Raw genomic sequence first — 16,113 nt, 5'->3', positions numbered from 1 at the left:
CCCATTAAGCCATAACTCCTCATTCCTTCTCTCTTCAGTCCCAATGACCATTCTACTTTCTGTATCTATGATTTTGACTACTCTAAGTACTTCATATAAGTGGAATCATAGAGTATTTGTCTTTTTGTGACTGGTTTACTTCACTAACATAAATCTCCTCCAGGTTCATCCATTTCGTAGCATATGTCACAATTTCCTTCCTTTTAAAGACTAATATTCCATTGTATGTACATACCACATTTTGTGTATCCATTCATCCACAGATGGAAATTTGGGTTGCTTCCATGTTTTAGCTATTGTGAATAACGCTGCTATGAATGTAAGTATACACATTTCTCTTAGAGATTCTGCTTTAAATTCTTCGGGGTATACACCCAGAAGTAAAAGTGCTGGACCATATGGTAATTCCATTTTCGATTTTTAAAGGAACTACCATACTGTTTTCCACAGCAGCTGTACTGTTTTACATTCCCACCAACAGCACACAAGGATTCCAATTTCTCCATGTCCTTGTCAACACTTATTCTTTTCTTTTCTTTTCTTTTTTTTTTGAGACAGAGTCTTGCTCTCTCGCCCAGGCTGGAGTACAGTGGCGCCATGTTGGCTCACTACAAGCTCCACCTCCTGGGTTCACTCCATTCTCCTGCCTCAGCCTCCCAAATAGCTGGGACTACAGGCACCCACCACCACACCTGGCTATTTTTGTATTTTTAGTAGAGATGGGGTTTCACCATGTTAGCCAGGATGGCCTCAATCTCCCGACCTCATGATCTGCCCTCCTCGGCCTCCCAAAGTGCTGGGATTACAGTCGTGAGCCACTGCACCAAGCCTATTTTCTGTTTTTTTTCTTTTTAATTTTTTGCTAGTAGCCATCCTAGTGGGTGTAAGGTAGTACCTAATTTGATTTGCATTTCCTTAATGATTAGTGATGCTGAGCATCTTTTAATATGCTTATTGTTCATTTGTTTATCTTCTGTGAATAAATGTCTATTCAACTCCTTTGCACATTTTTTAATTGGGCTGTAAACAGGGTTTTGTTGTCGTTGAATTTTAGGAGTCCTCTATATATTCTGGATATTATTCCCTTATCAGATATATTACTTGCAAATATTTTCTTTCATTCTGTAAGTTTTCTTTTTACTCCATTGATACTGTTTTTGGTGCACAAAATTTTTAAATTTTCACAAAGTCCAATTTGTCTGTTTTTTCTTTTTATTGCATGTGCTTTTGGTGTCATCCAAGAAATTATTGCCAAATCTACTGTTATAAAGTTCTTGCCCTATGTTTACTTTTAAAAGTTTTACAGTTGTAGCTCTTAAATTTAAGTCTTTGATTCATTTTGAGTTAGCATGTGTATACAGTGTTTGGTAATGGTCCAACTTTATTCTTTTGCATGTGGATATGCAGTTTTCCCACGACAATTTGTTGAAATTTCCCCATTGAATGGTCTTAGCACCCTTGTCAAAAACCATTTGAGTCAGGCGCAGAAGCTCATGCCTGCAATTCCAGCACTTTGGGAGGCAGAGGTGGGTAACCTGCTTGAGCTGAGGGGATGGAGACCAACGTTGGCAACACAGCAAGATGCTGTCTCCACAGGAAAAAAACACACACACACACACAATTAGTTAGATGTGGAGGCATATCCTGTGGTCCTAGTTACTTAGGAAGCTGAGGCAGGAGGGCTGCTTGAGCCCAGGAGTTCAAAACTGCAGTGGCAGTAAGCTATGATCATGCCACTGCACTCCAGCCTGTTTGACAGAGTGAGACAATGTCTCTTTTTTTTTTTTTTTTGAGACAGATTCTCACTCTGTCCCCCAGGATGGAGTGCAGTGGCACAATCTCGGCTCACTGCAACCTCTGCCTCCCAGGTTCAAGTGATTCTCCTGTCTCAGCCTCCCCAGTAGCTGGGACTACAGGCCGCACCACCATGCCCAGCTAATTTTTGTATTTTTTATAGAGATGGGGTTTCACCATGTTGGCCAGGCTGGTCTCGAAGTCCTGACCTCAGGTGATCTGCCCGCCTCATCCTCCCAAAGTGCTGGGATTACAGGCATGAGCCACTGTGCCCAGCTGAGACACTATCTCTTAAAAAAAAAGAAAAAAAAATCATTTGACCATATATGCAAAGATTTCTGGGCTCTTAGTTCAATTCCATTGGTCTATATGTCTGTCTTTATGCCAGTACCACACTGTTTTGACTACTACAGTTTTGTGGTAAGTTTTGAAATCAGGAAGCGTGAGTCCTCTAGCTTTGTTGTTCTTTTTAAAAGTTGTTTGGACTACCCAGGGTCTCCTGAGATTCCATTTGAATTTTAGGATAGGTTTTTCTATTTCTGTGAAAAACCAATCCATTCAGATTTCCTATTTCTTCATGATTTAGTCTTGGTAGGTAAGTTTCTAGGAATTTGTCTATTTCATCTAGGTTATCCACTTTGTTGGCATACACTTATTCACAATATTCTCTTATAATCTTTTTATTTCTGTAGAATCAGTAGTAATGTCCCCATTTTCATTTCTGATTTCAGTAATTTGAGTCTCCTCTTTATTTTTTCAGTGCAGTCTCTGCACTGAAATCCAGACATCACTTTGGGTAGTATTGACAACAATGTTAAGTCTTTCAATCCATGAACACAAGATGTGTTTCCATTTATTTATATCTTCTTTAATCTCTTTCTAGTTTTTGTGGTCTAAGATTTTTACTTCCTTAGTTAACTTAATTCCAAAGTATTTTTATGCTATTGTAAATGGAATTGTTTTCATAATTTCCTTTTGGGATTGTTCACTGTTAGTGTACAGAAATGCAGCTGATTTTTGCGTGCTGACTTTGTATCCTGCTACTGTCCTGAATTCATTTATTAGTTCTAAGAGCTTTTTTGTGGAATCTTTAGCATTTTCTACATACAAGATCACATCATCTGCAAACAGATAATTTTATTTCTTACCAATTTGGATGTCTTTTACTTCTTTTTCTTGTATAATTGCTCTGCCTTAAACTTCCAGTGCTGTGATGAACGGAAGTGAAAGCAAGTATCCTTGCATTGTTTCTGATCTTAGAAAAGAAGCTTTCAGGCTGGGAGCGGTGGCTCACGCCTATAATCCCAGCACTTTGGAAGACCAAGGTGGGCGGATCACCTAAGGTAAGGAGTTCGAGACCAGCCTGGCCAACATGGTGAAACTCCATCTCTACTAAAAATAATAATAATAATAATAATAATAATAATACAAAAATTAGCTGGGCATGGTGGCATGTGCCTGTAGTTGCAGCTACTTGGGAGGGTGACACAGGAGAATCGCTTGAGCCTGGGAGGTGGAGGCTGCAGTGAGCTGAGATTGTGGCACTGCACTCCAGCCTAGGCAGCAAAGCAAGACTTTGTCTCTAAATAAATAAATAAGAAAAGAAGCTTTCAGCCTTCACCATTAAGTATGATGTTTGCTGTGGGTTTTTCATATCTGGCTTTTATTATGTTGAGGCTGCTGCCTTCTATTCCTAGCTTGTTGAGTGTTTTCTAATTCAGGAATGTGTGCTGAATTTTTTCAAATGCTTTTTCAACATTAATTGAGACAATCCTGTGACATTTTTTCCCCCCTCATTCTGTTAATGCAGTCTATTACATTGATCTATTTCATATGTTGAACCATCCTCAAATTCCAGGAATAGATCCTACTTGGTCATGGTGTATAATCCTTTTTATATGCTAGTGAATCAATTTGCTAGTGTTTTGTTAAGGGTTTTTGCATCAATGTTCATAAGAGATTTTGGTCTGTGGTTTTTTGGTTTTTTTTTTTTGTAGTGTCTTTGCCTGGCTTTGGTATCAGGATAATGCTGGTCTCATAGCATGAGCCAAGAGGTGTTCCTTCCTTTTCAATTTTTTGGAGAAGTTTGAGAAAGATTGTTGTGACTTCTTTAAATGTTTGATACAATTTACCAGTGAATCCATCAGGTCCAGGGCTTTTCTTTGTTGAGAGATTTTTGATTCCTGATTCTATCTCCTTACTAGTTATACATCTATTTGGATTTCTGATTTCTTTATGATTTAGTCTTGGTAGGTTTTGTGTTTCTAGGAATTTGTCTATTTCATCTAGGTTATCCACTTTGTTGACATATACTTGTTCACAATATTCTCTTATAATCTTTTCGTTTCTGTAGAATCAGTAGTAATGTCCCCATTTTCATTTCTGATTTCAGTAATCTGAGTCTCCTTTTTTTTTCTTAGTCCCTCTATCTAAAGGTTTGTCCATTTTATTAATCTTTTCAAAGACCTAATTTTTAGTTTCATTGATTTTTCTCTATTATTTTTCTACTGTATATTTCATTTCTCGCTATTCTAATCTTTATTCTTATTTTCTTCCTTCTGCTAGCCTTGGGTTTAGTTTGCTCTTTACATTGTAAAGTTAAGTTATTGTTTGAAATATTTCTTGTGTTTTAAAGTAAGCATTTAGAGTTACGAATTTCTTCCTTAGCAATGCGTTCGCTGTGTCCTACAAGTTTTGGTATGTTGTATTTTCATTTTCATTCATTTCTAAGTATTTTCTAATTTCTCTTGTGATTTCTTTTTTGATCCATTGATTAAGAGTGTGTTGTTTATTTTCCATAATTTGGTGAATTTTCTAGTTTTACTTCTGTTATTGATTTGTAATTTCATCCTGGGGTAGTCAGAGAAGATACTTTTATGACATTTATCTTTTTGAATCTACTGAGACTTAATTTGCGATCTATCATATTGTCTCTCCTAGATAATGTCCCATGTGCGCTTGGGAAGAATACGTACACTGTTGTTCGGTAGAATGTTTTATATATGTCTATTATAAAATTCATTAACATACAAAATCCCTGCTTCTCTAACAGAGCCATACTCACCCCTTTTGGTTGTTGATGTCACAAAATTACATCTTTATAAATGGTGTGCCCCAAAACATACACTAATATGTTTAATGCATTAGGCTCTTAAATTACATAGAAAGCAAAATATGGAGCTACAAAGCAAAGTTACAATACTATTAGCTTTTAGACTAATAACTGTTTTCTTTAGTGTATAGTCTCTTAAATCATGTGGAAAACAAAGAGTACAGTTTTAAAAAATATCATAACAGGCCGGGAATGGTGGCTCATGCCTGTAATCCCAGCACTCTGGGAGGCCGAGGTGGATGCACCAGCTGAGGTCAGGAGTTCAAGACCAGCCTGACCAACATGGTGAAACACTGTCTCTACTAAAAATACAAAAATTAGCTGGGCGTGGTGGCAGGCCCCTATAATCCCAGCTACTGAGGAGGCTGAGGCAGGAGAATCACTTGAACCCGGAGGCAGAGGTTGCAGTGAGCCGAGATCACGCCATTGCACTTCAGCCTGGGCAACAGAGCAAGACTCCATCTCAAACAACAACAACAACAAACATTGTTGCAATAATATTAGTTTTTATAATTGTTCTTATATTTATCTTTATTGAGATGTTTATTTCTCTATCCAGCTTTGAGTTATTGTCTAGTGTCCTTTCTTTTCACCCTGTAGGACCCCCTTGAGCATTTCTTGTAGGGCAGTTCTAGTGGTAATGAACTTCCTTAACTTTTGTTTATCTGGGAATGCCTTAATTTCTCCCTCACTTTTGAAAGGCAGTTTTGCCAGATAAAGGATTCTTGATTGACAGTTTTTTCTTTTAGCACTTTGAAAATATCAGCCCACTGCCTTCTGGCCCCCAAAGTTTATGATGAGAAATCTGCTGATAATCTTATTGAGGATTCTTTGTATGTGACAGATTTCATTTTAATCAGTATAAACAGCTCTATACCCCTCATATCCCACCCAAACCAATACCATGCCACTGAGTTCATGTAATGGCCTTTAAATCCCTTACCCACATCTCGATTTCATTTAGGCAATAGTAGAACTTATGTTTCATTCTCTATCTCAACCCTATTTCTCACCTCCATCAGGAGCCACACTTAGGGAATGCAGCAAGCAGAGAATGACTGGGAAACTAACACTGGCCTGTGAAGAGAGTTGAAGGCCTCTCACATAGAGGAGCGGCAATTCCAACATAAATGTAGAAGAATCTCCACAAAGAGAAACTTTAACTATTGTTTCCCAACACTAACCTTGACTTCTCTGGGCTAGTCTCATCAAAGTCTTGGCCTGCAGCGCAAGGCACTGACCCGTTGAATCCTGGAGGTCCTTATAGCAGGAAGAAATAGGACTGCCTTAGGACCCATTACAAAAACTTCCAGGAGGGCTCCAGGCCAGGAATGAAGCAATTTCCCAACTCCCCTGCTTGGCTAGCTCCCTGCTCCACTTGGAGCTCTCTAAGTACTTGTTCTATTTCCTGGTCTGATAACCCTGGCCCTTGGCTTCCCCAAACCTCAGTTATCAGAGAGAGATAGGCAGTTTAGCATTGTCTTTTTTAGTGCTTCAGGAAAAAAAAACAAAAAACAAAACAAAACAAAACAAAAAACAGTTCTTAGACCGTGGAAAGGGCTTCAGGTTAAATAGGCCAGATGTCAAGACCTAGCTTTACTGCTCGCTAGCTATAAGAAATCGACCTATTAATTCACTTTGCTGAGCCTCAGGTACCTCAACAGTTAAATGGGGAGAATACCTATTTTCTAAAGCTACACTTTGTATAACATACATCCATTCCCTCCTCCTTTTACTTTCAGGTAATGCACAGCCAGCAAGTGTCCCAGGACTTCAGTTTCACTGGCAACTTGCCTCACTGTACATCAACACCATCTTCTCCTGTCCCCAAAGAAAGCATCAAATAAAAATACACACAAAGGACAACCTCAATATGCAAGAATACATATTGTATGATTCTATCTATATGGTATTCAAGAAAAAGCAAAACTGAACTGTGGAGACAGAAATCAGAAAGTAGTTGCCTCATGGGGAAAGGAGGTGATATTTCGACTGACTGGAAACGCACGTAAGATAACTTCCTGTAATAATGAAAATGTTCCATAACTATTTGGGGTGGTGATTACCTAAGAATATATACTAGTTAAAATTATCTGCATTTTTTTTGTTATTTTATTTCATATTTTTTTGAGATGTGGTTTTGCTCTGTTGCCCAGGCTGGAGTGAGGTGGCACAATCACAGCTCACTGAAACCTCAAACTCTGGGGCTTAAGTAATCCTCCTGCTGTAGCCTCGCAAGTAGCTGGGGCTGTAAGCATATGCCACCATGCCTGGCTTATTATCTGCAAATTATGCCTGAATTTTTAAAAACCTTTGTTACATACAGTTCACAAGCACGTTAATATGATGGGAAAATGTGCTTCTGACATAAATCTTCTCTACAGACTTCAAGGCATGACATAAAGAAAAAAATAAGACATGCCTACCTATGATTTCTGTCTTCGGTTCCTACTAGCCAAATTACTGCTCAAGTTATATAAGCTCTCTGGGTCTCATATTAATCAACTACAAAATGAGGAATATTTAGTATCCACCTCACACACTGTATGCCCAATAAAAGATAATCTGTGTTAAGTGGCAGAAATATAGGAAGCACTCAATATATGTTAATCCCCTTTCCTTCCTCTTCCACATATAAACAACAAATGAATGTCAATACTGCAATACTTAAATTATTTTCCCAAAATGTTGCCCAAGGTATCCAGAAAAAGAAAGAAGGAAGAAAAGGAAAAATATCCCAACAAATCAACATTAGAATTTACCTTGAGGAAAGAGGTATGGCTACATATGAGGATTTGTCTGCAAGGATATTCATGACATTATTTATAATAGTCAAAAACTGGAAAACTGAACAGGAACTAATTATGTAGAAACATGAAAATCAGTTTTATCATAGATGAATAAAAATATGTATAATCTAGAAATAAATACAAATAAGTGTTATTATAGAAAAGCATTCCTGGGTCTTACCAAACCACACATTAGTCAAAATTAGGACAAAGGTTTTTTCAACATAGTACTGGAAGTCCTAGACAGAGCAATTAGGCAAGAAAAAAAGAAATAACAGATATTCTAATAGGTAAGGACTAAGCAAAATTGTCTCTATTTGCTGACAATATGATCTTAGCAAAAACCCTAAAGAGTCCATGTAAAAACAATTAGATGAAATAAATTCAGATACAAAATCAACATACAAAAATCAGTAGCATATCTATAATACTAATAACAAACTATACAGAAAGGAATGATGGTCACTAGAGTCAGGGTAGGGTGGAGGTGGGGTGGGGAGGAAATGGGGAATTTTTGGGGAAAGGATACAAAGTTTCAGACAGAGGATTAAGTTTGAGATCTTCTGCACAGCACAGTGACTACAGTCAATGATAATGTATATTTCAAAATACCTGAGTAAAATGTCAAATATCTCACCATAAAAAGATAGGTAAACAAGGTGATGGGTATGTTAATTAGCCTGATCTAATCATTCCACATTGTATACACATATGAAAACATCATGTGTTACTCCATAAATGTATACAATTAGAGTTTGTCAATTAAAATATTATTAATAAAATTATAAGATGGACAAAAAAGAAAATGATAAAGGTAGTATATCCACTCATTCTTCAATTACAAATAGTGAGGAAAAAACAGAAAAATTTGAGGCTAATTGACCCTATGTCTGTATTAAAATAAGCATGAATTTACCCTCCTCACAAAAATTTTAATGACAATAATCCACATCCATAAAGTAGAAAGAAACAGGTACAGGATTAGAACATGTTAAATTGGAATCAGAACACGATTTTGCTATATTGAAAATTCCCCATGATTAGAAAAGTAAGAAGCTAAGACTATGACCACTAAAACATGTTTGAAAAAATCTTTTTAAGATAAAAGTTAAATCATAGTATCTGAATTCATACTAGGAAAAAATAAATATATATATATTTAGACTTTTTTTCCTTTTCTGAAAAATGCTCAAATGCATCTCTATGCATTTTGGGTCCTTTTATTCTTTCTTAAGGAAGGCCCCTGAAAGACTTCTCTTTTTTTTTTTTTTTTAAGAGACAGGGTCTTGCTCTGTCACCCAGGCTAGAGTACAGTGGTGTGATCATGGCTCACTGCAGCTTCAACCTCTCCAGGCTCAAGGGATCCTCCCACCTCAGCCTCCTGAGGAGCTACAGGCACATATTACCAAGCCCAGCTAAATTTTTTTGTATTTTTTTGTAGAAAAAGCGTTTCGCAATGTTGCGCAGGCTGGTCTCAAACCCCTGGGCTCCAGTAATTTTCCTGCCTTGGCCTCCCAAAATGCTGGGATTACAGGTAGGAGCCACTGCGCCCAGCCGGCTGAAAGATTTCTAAGCTAATGTTCTTAAAATTCCAATGATTTTGATTTGGCATCCAACAGGGCAAATCACAACTGAAAGTTTTATCAGAATCAACTATCTACATACTCAGGTTATTTTTACCAAAATTATATTCTTTGGTATCTATAATACCACTGTTACTACCAATAGATTATTCTAAATATCACTTCTTTCCCTATACATTTACAGATACTCAAATACAGAAGTATTATCTAAACATTAGCAAAAATGTTTTTCATCCTGAGAGAGAATGAGACTCCTAATCTGGGGGTAGTGGGGGTGGTAAGAATAAATAAATTGAAGTAAAATTCTTCAATATCTTTTCAGCTATTATAACTGCTTCTGCTTTGCTTTTTCTTGCCTTTCTTTTAGAATACATGAGTTAGCAAGATTTGCCATACTTAATTCATCTAAGTCAACTAAAATCAGCATTATTTTGATGACTTTATAACTCTTTACGATGTACAAATAATAGCTCTTCCAAACAATCTTTGAACAGTTATTTTGTCTAACATCAGTTTCCTTAAAACAAGTGGGTGGGGAGATCCATCTATCCATCCATCCATCCATCCAGAGTTAGACATAACTTATGATAGTATAATCCTATCCCCTACAGCCGTGTTGAGAATTAAATGAGCTAATACATGTGAAGTGCTTAGGATAGTTTCAGACACACAGCAAGCCCTCAGTAAATATTAATTATTGTTATTTTACCACACACCACTTTGACCTGCTCTACGTGCCGTGGGAAGTGAAGGAGAATAAAAGAGCAAACAGAAAAGTCACTTCCTTTCATGTGCACATACAATAAGTCTGTCTCTTATTGGAGGAGAGGCCTAGACCCATTTGGGTACCTTATATAAAACAATTCCTACTGGTGCCAAGCATGAAAGGATGATCAGGATATTCTCAAGATCCAAAAAGCCAACCTGGTGAGCCAGTTGTTACTAATCCTTAGCAGATATGAAGGAGATTACTGGGGTTAAAGTATAGATTTAAAGGGGAAATCCCACTCACAACAGAAAGACAAGCAGATCAGTTAGAAAATGGAGGCACAGGACAGAAGATTAACAGGATCAGACTGACCAAGGAAGCCGATTCTAAGACAGTTAAGAAAGAGATGACACAGCCAAGTTACCAGCAGCAATACCCAGAGGATAGAAAAGCAGACTGACAGCTTGAAGAAGACCCCTGTCTGGCTTATCAGGAAGGAGGGGAGCTTCACACTCCTTTCTGACTTGGTGTGTAAACTTATTCAGCATAGCCCTAGAGGACTTCTAAGGTCCCTTTTTGCTCTGACGGTGTGAGATTCTAAAGAATTCTAAAGAATTCAATTCAGCAGCAATGTCTAAATGAGGAGTGTTGGATGTGAATGTTTCATGTACATTTTTTTTTAATATGAAAGAAAACAATAGAATTTCCTTCAAGTGTAAGATGGAATATATTACCAATATAAATGATTTACATTCTCCTTGAGATTTTAGGAACAGGTTTCAGAAATCTTTCCTAGTAAAGAAAGATCTTAAAAATCACAATTGCAGTAAACAAGAGATATACAGTATCTTCAGTGGTCACAATACTGAGATCTGTTCAGAGTCTCATCAGTGCCCTTTGCCAAGGCGCTAAGTGTAGAAGAAGAAGAACTATCTCAATGGAAAATTTCAGCAGTGTGAACAGGACAACTATTGACTGTCAGGGGACTGCACAAACAGATTCACAAGAGCCCCTACCCTTTCTAGGGATGTAAAACTCTGCTATCCCTCCATTCACTTGGCTATCATTCTATTCAGTTTTGTTTGTTTGTTTGTTTGTTTATTTTGAGACAGAGTTTCACTCTGTCACCCAGGCTGGAGTGCAGTGGCATGATCTCAGAGTATCACTTTACACTGAAGACAGCATATTGTCTTCAACTACAATTAAACCAAAAAGGTCTTTTCTATTTAATCTTTTGGATGATACAACGGCTTTGAGTCTCCCATACATTCTGGAGGGATAACTTTATTCCACCAAACAGAGCACCATCTCATGAAACACTGCAAAGAAAATGTTAGCCATCCTCTCTATATTGTTCATACCATCTGAAGGTATACAGTAAATGCTTGTTAAATGAATGAACAAATGAGTATAGGACTTATTCCAGCTACCACAAGTCAGAGAATACACTGAGATACCCAAAGTACTAAGTAATACAGTGTTTTATTTAGTTTCGGCAAAGTGACTATGTAACCCACACATCAGATTTTCGTAACTGAGTCACAGCAATATTCAGTTTATGACTGTACAAACAAATCTGACATCAGAATACCAGAATTCCATATATCATGAAGAATATTTGACTAGAAAAAAAAATACCTTTTTCATATGTTACATGTGTTTAACAAAATTTTCCTGTGCATATTCAAGGAAATAATTTATACCGGATCAAGGATTCCTATCAAACATAAACTGAAATAACAAAATATGAATATCCTACCTGAACATCTTTGTATTTGTCACGTAAGTCCAAGAGTCGGTGATAAGCTTTAATGGCTTCTGAAAATTCCCCAACGTCAGTGCTGGTGAGGATGTAGTTTTCCCAAATTTGCCAGTGTTCATAGTTACACTTTAGAGCTTCTTGTAAAGTTCTAAAAGCTTTTACTCTATTGAAGGTCAAATTTTAAAGAGAGCAATAATGAACTCTTTTTTTATTAGAATAAAGCATAGCTAAATGTATAAAATGCTAATGTGGACCGTCAGTCCTTATTCGTTCATATTAACAAACAAAATTAGAGACCCAAACAACACAAAACCACCTCAAACTTCCCTACAAAATTCAGTGACGGACCCTATGGTATATGTAGCATACATACAGAGATACTCTTTTCCTAATCTATTTACTGGTAACAAGGACATTATTTTAAAACTGGGTATCAATCCCAGTATCACCTCAGGAGAAGGCACACTCAGGTTCCAAATCTGGAGTCAGAGTGGCCAAGCAAGTACAACTGCAAAACTGTAAGACAAAAGGTGCAGACCATAGTGGAGGGACCAGAGGCAAGGAGGTCAAAACAAAACAACACACTCCTCATGAATCTGCAACCAAAATGCTGCTAACCAAAATTCTACACCCTGTGAGAAAAAAAACCCTCAGTCAACAAAACTAACCAACAGGACATACATTTACTAAAGATAAAATTTTAAGAGGGCCAGGCATGGTGGCTCACATATATAATCCCAGGACTTTTTGAGTGGCCGAGGTGGGTGGATCACCTGAGGTCAGGAGTTCGAGACCAGCCTGGCCAATACAGGGTAACCCCATCTCTACTAAACAAACAAACAAACAAAAATTAGCTGGGTGTGGTGGCACATGCCTGTAATCCCAGCTAGTCAGGAGGCTGAGGCATGAGAATCACTTGAACCTGGGAGGCCAAGGTTGCAGTAAGCCAAGATCATGCCCCTGCATTGCAGCCTGGGCAACAGAGCAAGACTCCATGTTTAAAAAACAAAAAACAAAAAACTAATTTTAAGGGGGAGAGGGAGGAGTGAAAAAAAGTTTTTCTGAATTGTTTAAGGAATAATCTATCAAGTCTTTAAATAAATTTGTTTAGAATACTGAGACAAAGAAATATTTACATTGAAAAGGAGCAGAAAATTGTGAAACAAAAACAGGGAGAAATGAAATATGAACAAGGAGATGTGAATAAAAACTAACTGGAAATTTTAGTATTGAAAGAGGCATTAAAACAACAACAGGCCGGGCACAGTGACTCACAACTGTAATCCAAGCACTTTGGGAGGCCAAGAAGGGTGGATCACGAGGTCAGGAGATCGAAACCATCCTGACCAACATGATGAAACCCTGTCTCTACTAAAAATACAAAAATTAGCTGGACATGGTGGCGCATGCCTGTAGTCCCAGCTACTTGGGAGGCTGAGGCAGGAGAGTCCCTTGAACCTGGGAGGCAGAGGTTGCCGTGAGCTGAGATCGCACCACTGCACTCCAGCCTGGGCAACAGAGCGAGACTCTGTCTCAAAAAACATAAACAAAACCCTTAATAGCCAACAAAAACTAGAATGCACATAGTCAAGGAGAAACTGATGAACTGGAAGATAATAGTAAGGCGTTCACACAGAATTTGAATTATAAAATAAAAGCTGGAAAGAGACAGAGGAAAGAATGAGAGGTAAGACTCAAAACATACATCTGATAGAGATTCTACAGTAAACAAATGCAGAGCCTGGTAGGATTCTTTATATCAAAAGATAAAAGCTGATAATTTTCTAGAAATGAACAAATTTCAAAAAATTTTTTGATCATAAATTCTATGATCAAAAGTATATTTCACACACTGAGCATTATAAGTAAAGATAAACGAACATCTAGAAATATTGTGTGAAATTTAGGAAAGATATTCCTAAAATCCACAAAGAAGTGACGACAGATACTTATTGCATTAGCAGTAAGATGACAGAAGACAACAGAATATTACTTTTAAAGTGCTGAGTGAAAATAACTGTCAGCCAAAATTCTATAATCAGCTAAACTTACTACTCAGGAGTAAATGCAAAATGAAACATTTTTAGATATACAAAGTTAAGAGCATTTACCATCTATTGACTCTAAGAGAACTATCTAAGGGATTCCTTTTTGCAAAAATACAAGGGAACTCAAAAAGAAAGGAAACATGTCTTCAATTTCAGTCATAAATTGTTTCCACGGAATATTTTTTTTTCCTTTCTCTACTCTACCATATCACCACCTCTATCTAATAACAACTGCCTCCAATAGTGTTAGAACAAGACTCCCCAGCTTTCCCATCCACAGGGGTTGGGGGTGAAGGATTTATCCTATTGGAAAATAACTCAACAAGTAAAAATCCACACCATGAGGATTATCCTTTTTCCTATATGTCCTCCCTTATGATCCCCCTAATCATAATTTCCTAGCCTCAAAATTGTTCTGTGAATTCTTTTTTTCCTTTTTGGTAAATGTAGCTTCTTTGTAAGGTGCTTCATTTCAGATTTCAGGATTCACTTATCAAAACCCCTCTATAGTAGAGATATTACACCATTAAAATTACATCCGAAGATGAGACATTTTTCCATGGGACTGGTAGGAACAGGATATCGATGGGAATCAGATGAAACAGCAAAGAGAGCACTTTAGTGAAGAATCTTGTGACCACAAAAGGATAAAAGAAATAGTTTAATGGGCTGTTTTAAGGCATGAATAGGATCTTCTGAGAGAAGCGTTAATAATTGCCTCAGAAGTAACAATCCCATTAGCTTTGTCTGGAGCCTTAGCAAAGAAAGAAAAGAGTAAACAGGAAAGAATAAAAAAAAGATTTATCTCAGACCTTACAACTCCACCTTTGCACAAAAACCTATTTGTGGAGCTGCAAGAGGTAAGAAAGTTGAGCAACAATATGCAAGAACCCCTAAGAGAGAAAGCAGAATTCCTAACATGATTGGGCTGGAAGACAAGGCATCAAGAGCTTCACTACGTACAAACTTATCCGAGTTGCCAGAAAAACTCACTGAGATCACTCTACAACTATGACAGGGACTTCCGAGCCTGTTGCTTTAAACCAAAAAGGTCTCCAGAGAGTTTTAGCACTCAGTTGCAATCAAGAACATAATATTATCTTCTGAAGAGAATGGTAGAACAGATAGTACTTTATTTACGTCATCCAAGAGCAGAGGCAGCATTTCATGAGCTCTACGTAATATGGATTTAATGATGTCTTCAGAAATTATCTTGTGATCCCACCAAGAAAAATTAAATTAAGTTTGAAAGTAAGGCCAAATAAAAATGAAAATATATCCATCTTTTAATTAATTTATTAGAGTTTTGGCAACAGCGGTCCTTGTCTCTTCCCTTTCCTTTGCTTTTCGTAGCCAGTCAATAAGCCCAGTTAGTGGGTTGCTTCCTTTATAAAGAGTTTGGCATCTGCCCCTTCTTTTTCCACTCTAGTTATCTCATGCCTGAATTGTTACAACAGCTGTGTCCTAACTGGTTTCTCAGCCTCCAGTTTCCTCTAGTCTGCCTCACATACTGCCACCAGATAAATCTTCCCCAAAAGCTTCTTTCTTCATGAAATTACTGCACTGAAATCTCTGGCTTCCTATACTCAACAGGACAGTCTCAACTCATTGGTCAAATAATCAGAAGATGCTGCAATTTTACTTCAACCTACCTTTCTAACCTTATCTCTCACCGTATATTTCACATTACTCTATAGCTGGACTATTTTGCTTCTTATCTCCTAAAATACTACATTCATTCCTGTCATTCTGCATTTGGTCACATCATTTCCCTTGCCTAAGAGGCATCCCTCTGCCCCTTCTATACATCCTTCAAATTTCTGCTTGAGTCCAACATCTTCTCAGAAGCATTTCTGATCCAGAATGACAGAGTTTCTCTCTTCTTTGATCCTCATGGGACTAAATGAGTGGCTGGCACATAATAAGTGTGCTACAAATATCATGTATGATTATTTTAGCCTTCTTTGTATTCTCACTTGATATTTGCCACAAATAGCTTATACGCTAATCAATTTTTTAAATAAGATGGCATAGTATTTTATTTTTTAAACCTACATTCCCTGAAGGCATTGGTTCATATTTATTTACATTTCTCAATAATGTCTAGTACAAAGCAAGCAATGAATAAAAATAACTGTCAACTGAGTTGACCAATTAAACATATGTTTGCTTTTATCATGTAATAAAATGTAGAATGTAAAACTTCAGTACTACATAAAGATTTCAAGTAACATTTCTTATTTTATTACATATGAAATGTTTTCAAGAAATATACTGTATATTTAGAATTCAAGTTAATTTAGTTTGAATTAAGCT

At 37.1% G+C, this 16,113-nt stretch overlaps 1 protein-coding gene across 1 annotated transcript in view; it reads right to left on the bottom strand.

Moving 5' to 3' along the window:
- Positions 1 to 16,113, bottom strand: part of TTC27 (tetratricopeptide repeat domain 27) — a 187,607-nt gene that overhangs the window by 21,585 nt on the left and 149,909 nt on the right. Inside the window, exon 16 of the mRNA XM_007970975.3 lies at positions 11,747 to 11,912. Coding sequence (XP_007969166.1) covers positions 11,747 to 11,912 — 166 coding nt within the window. The remainder of the gene's footprint in view (positions 1 to 11,746; positions 11,913 to 16,113) is intronic.

Source organism: Chlorocebus sabaeus, chromosome 14 (genome assembly GCF_047675955.1).
Source record: "Chlorocebus sabaeus isolate Y175 chromosome 14, mChlSab1.0.hap1, whole genome shotgun sequence".
Lineage (NCBI taxonomy): Eukaryota > Metazoa > Chordata > Mammalia > Primates > Cercopithecidae > Chlorocebus > Chlorocebus sabaeus.
This window is presented reverse-complemented; position numbering and strand designations above follow the sequence as displayed.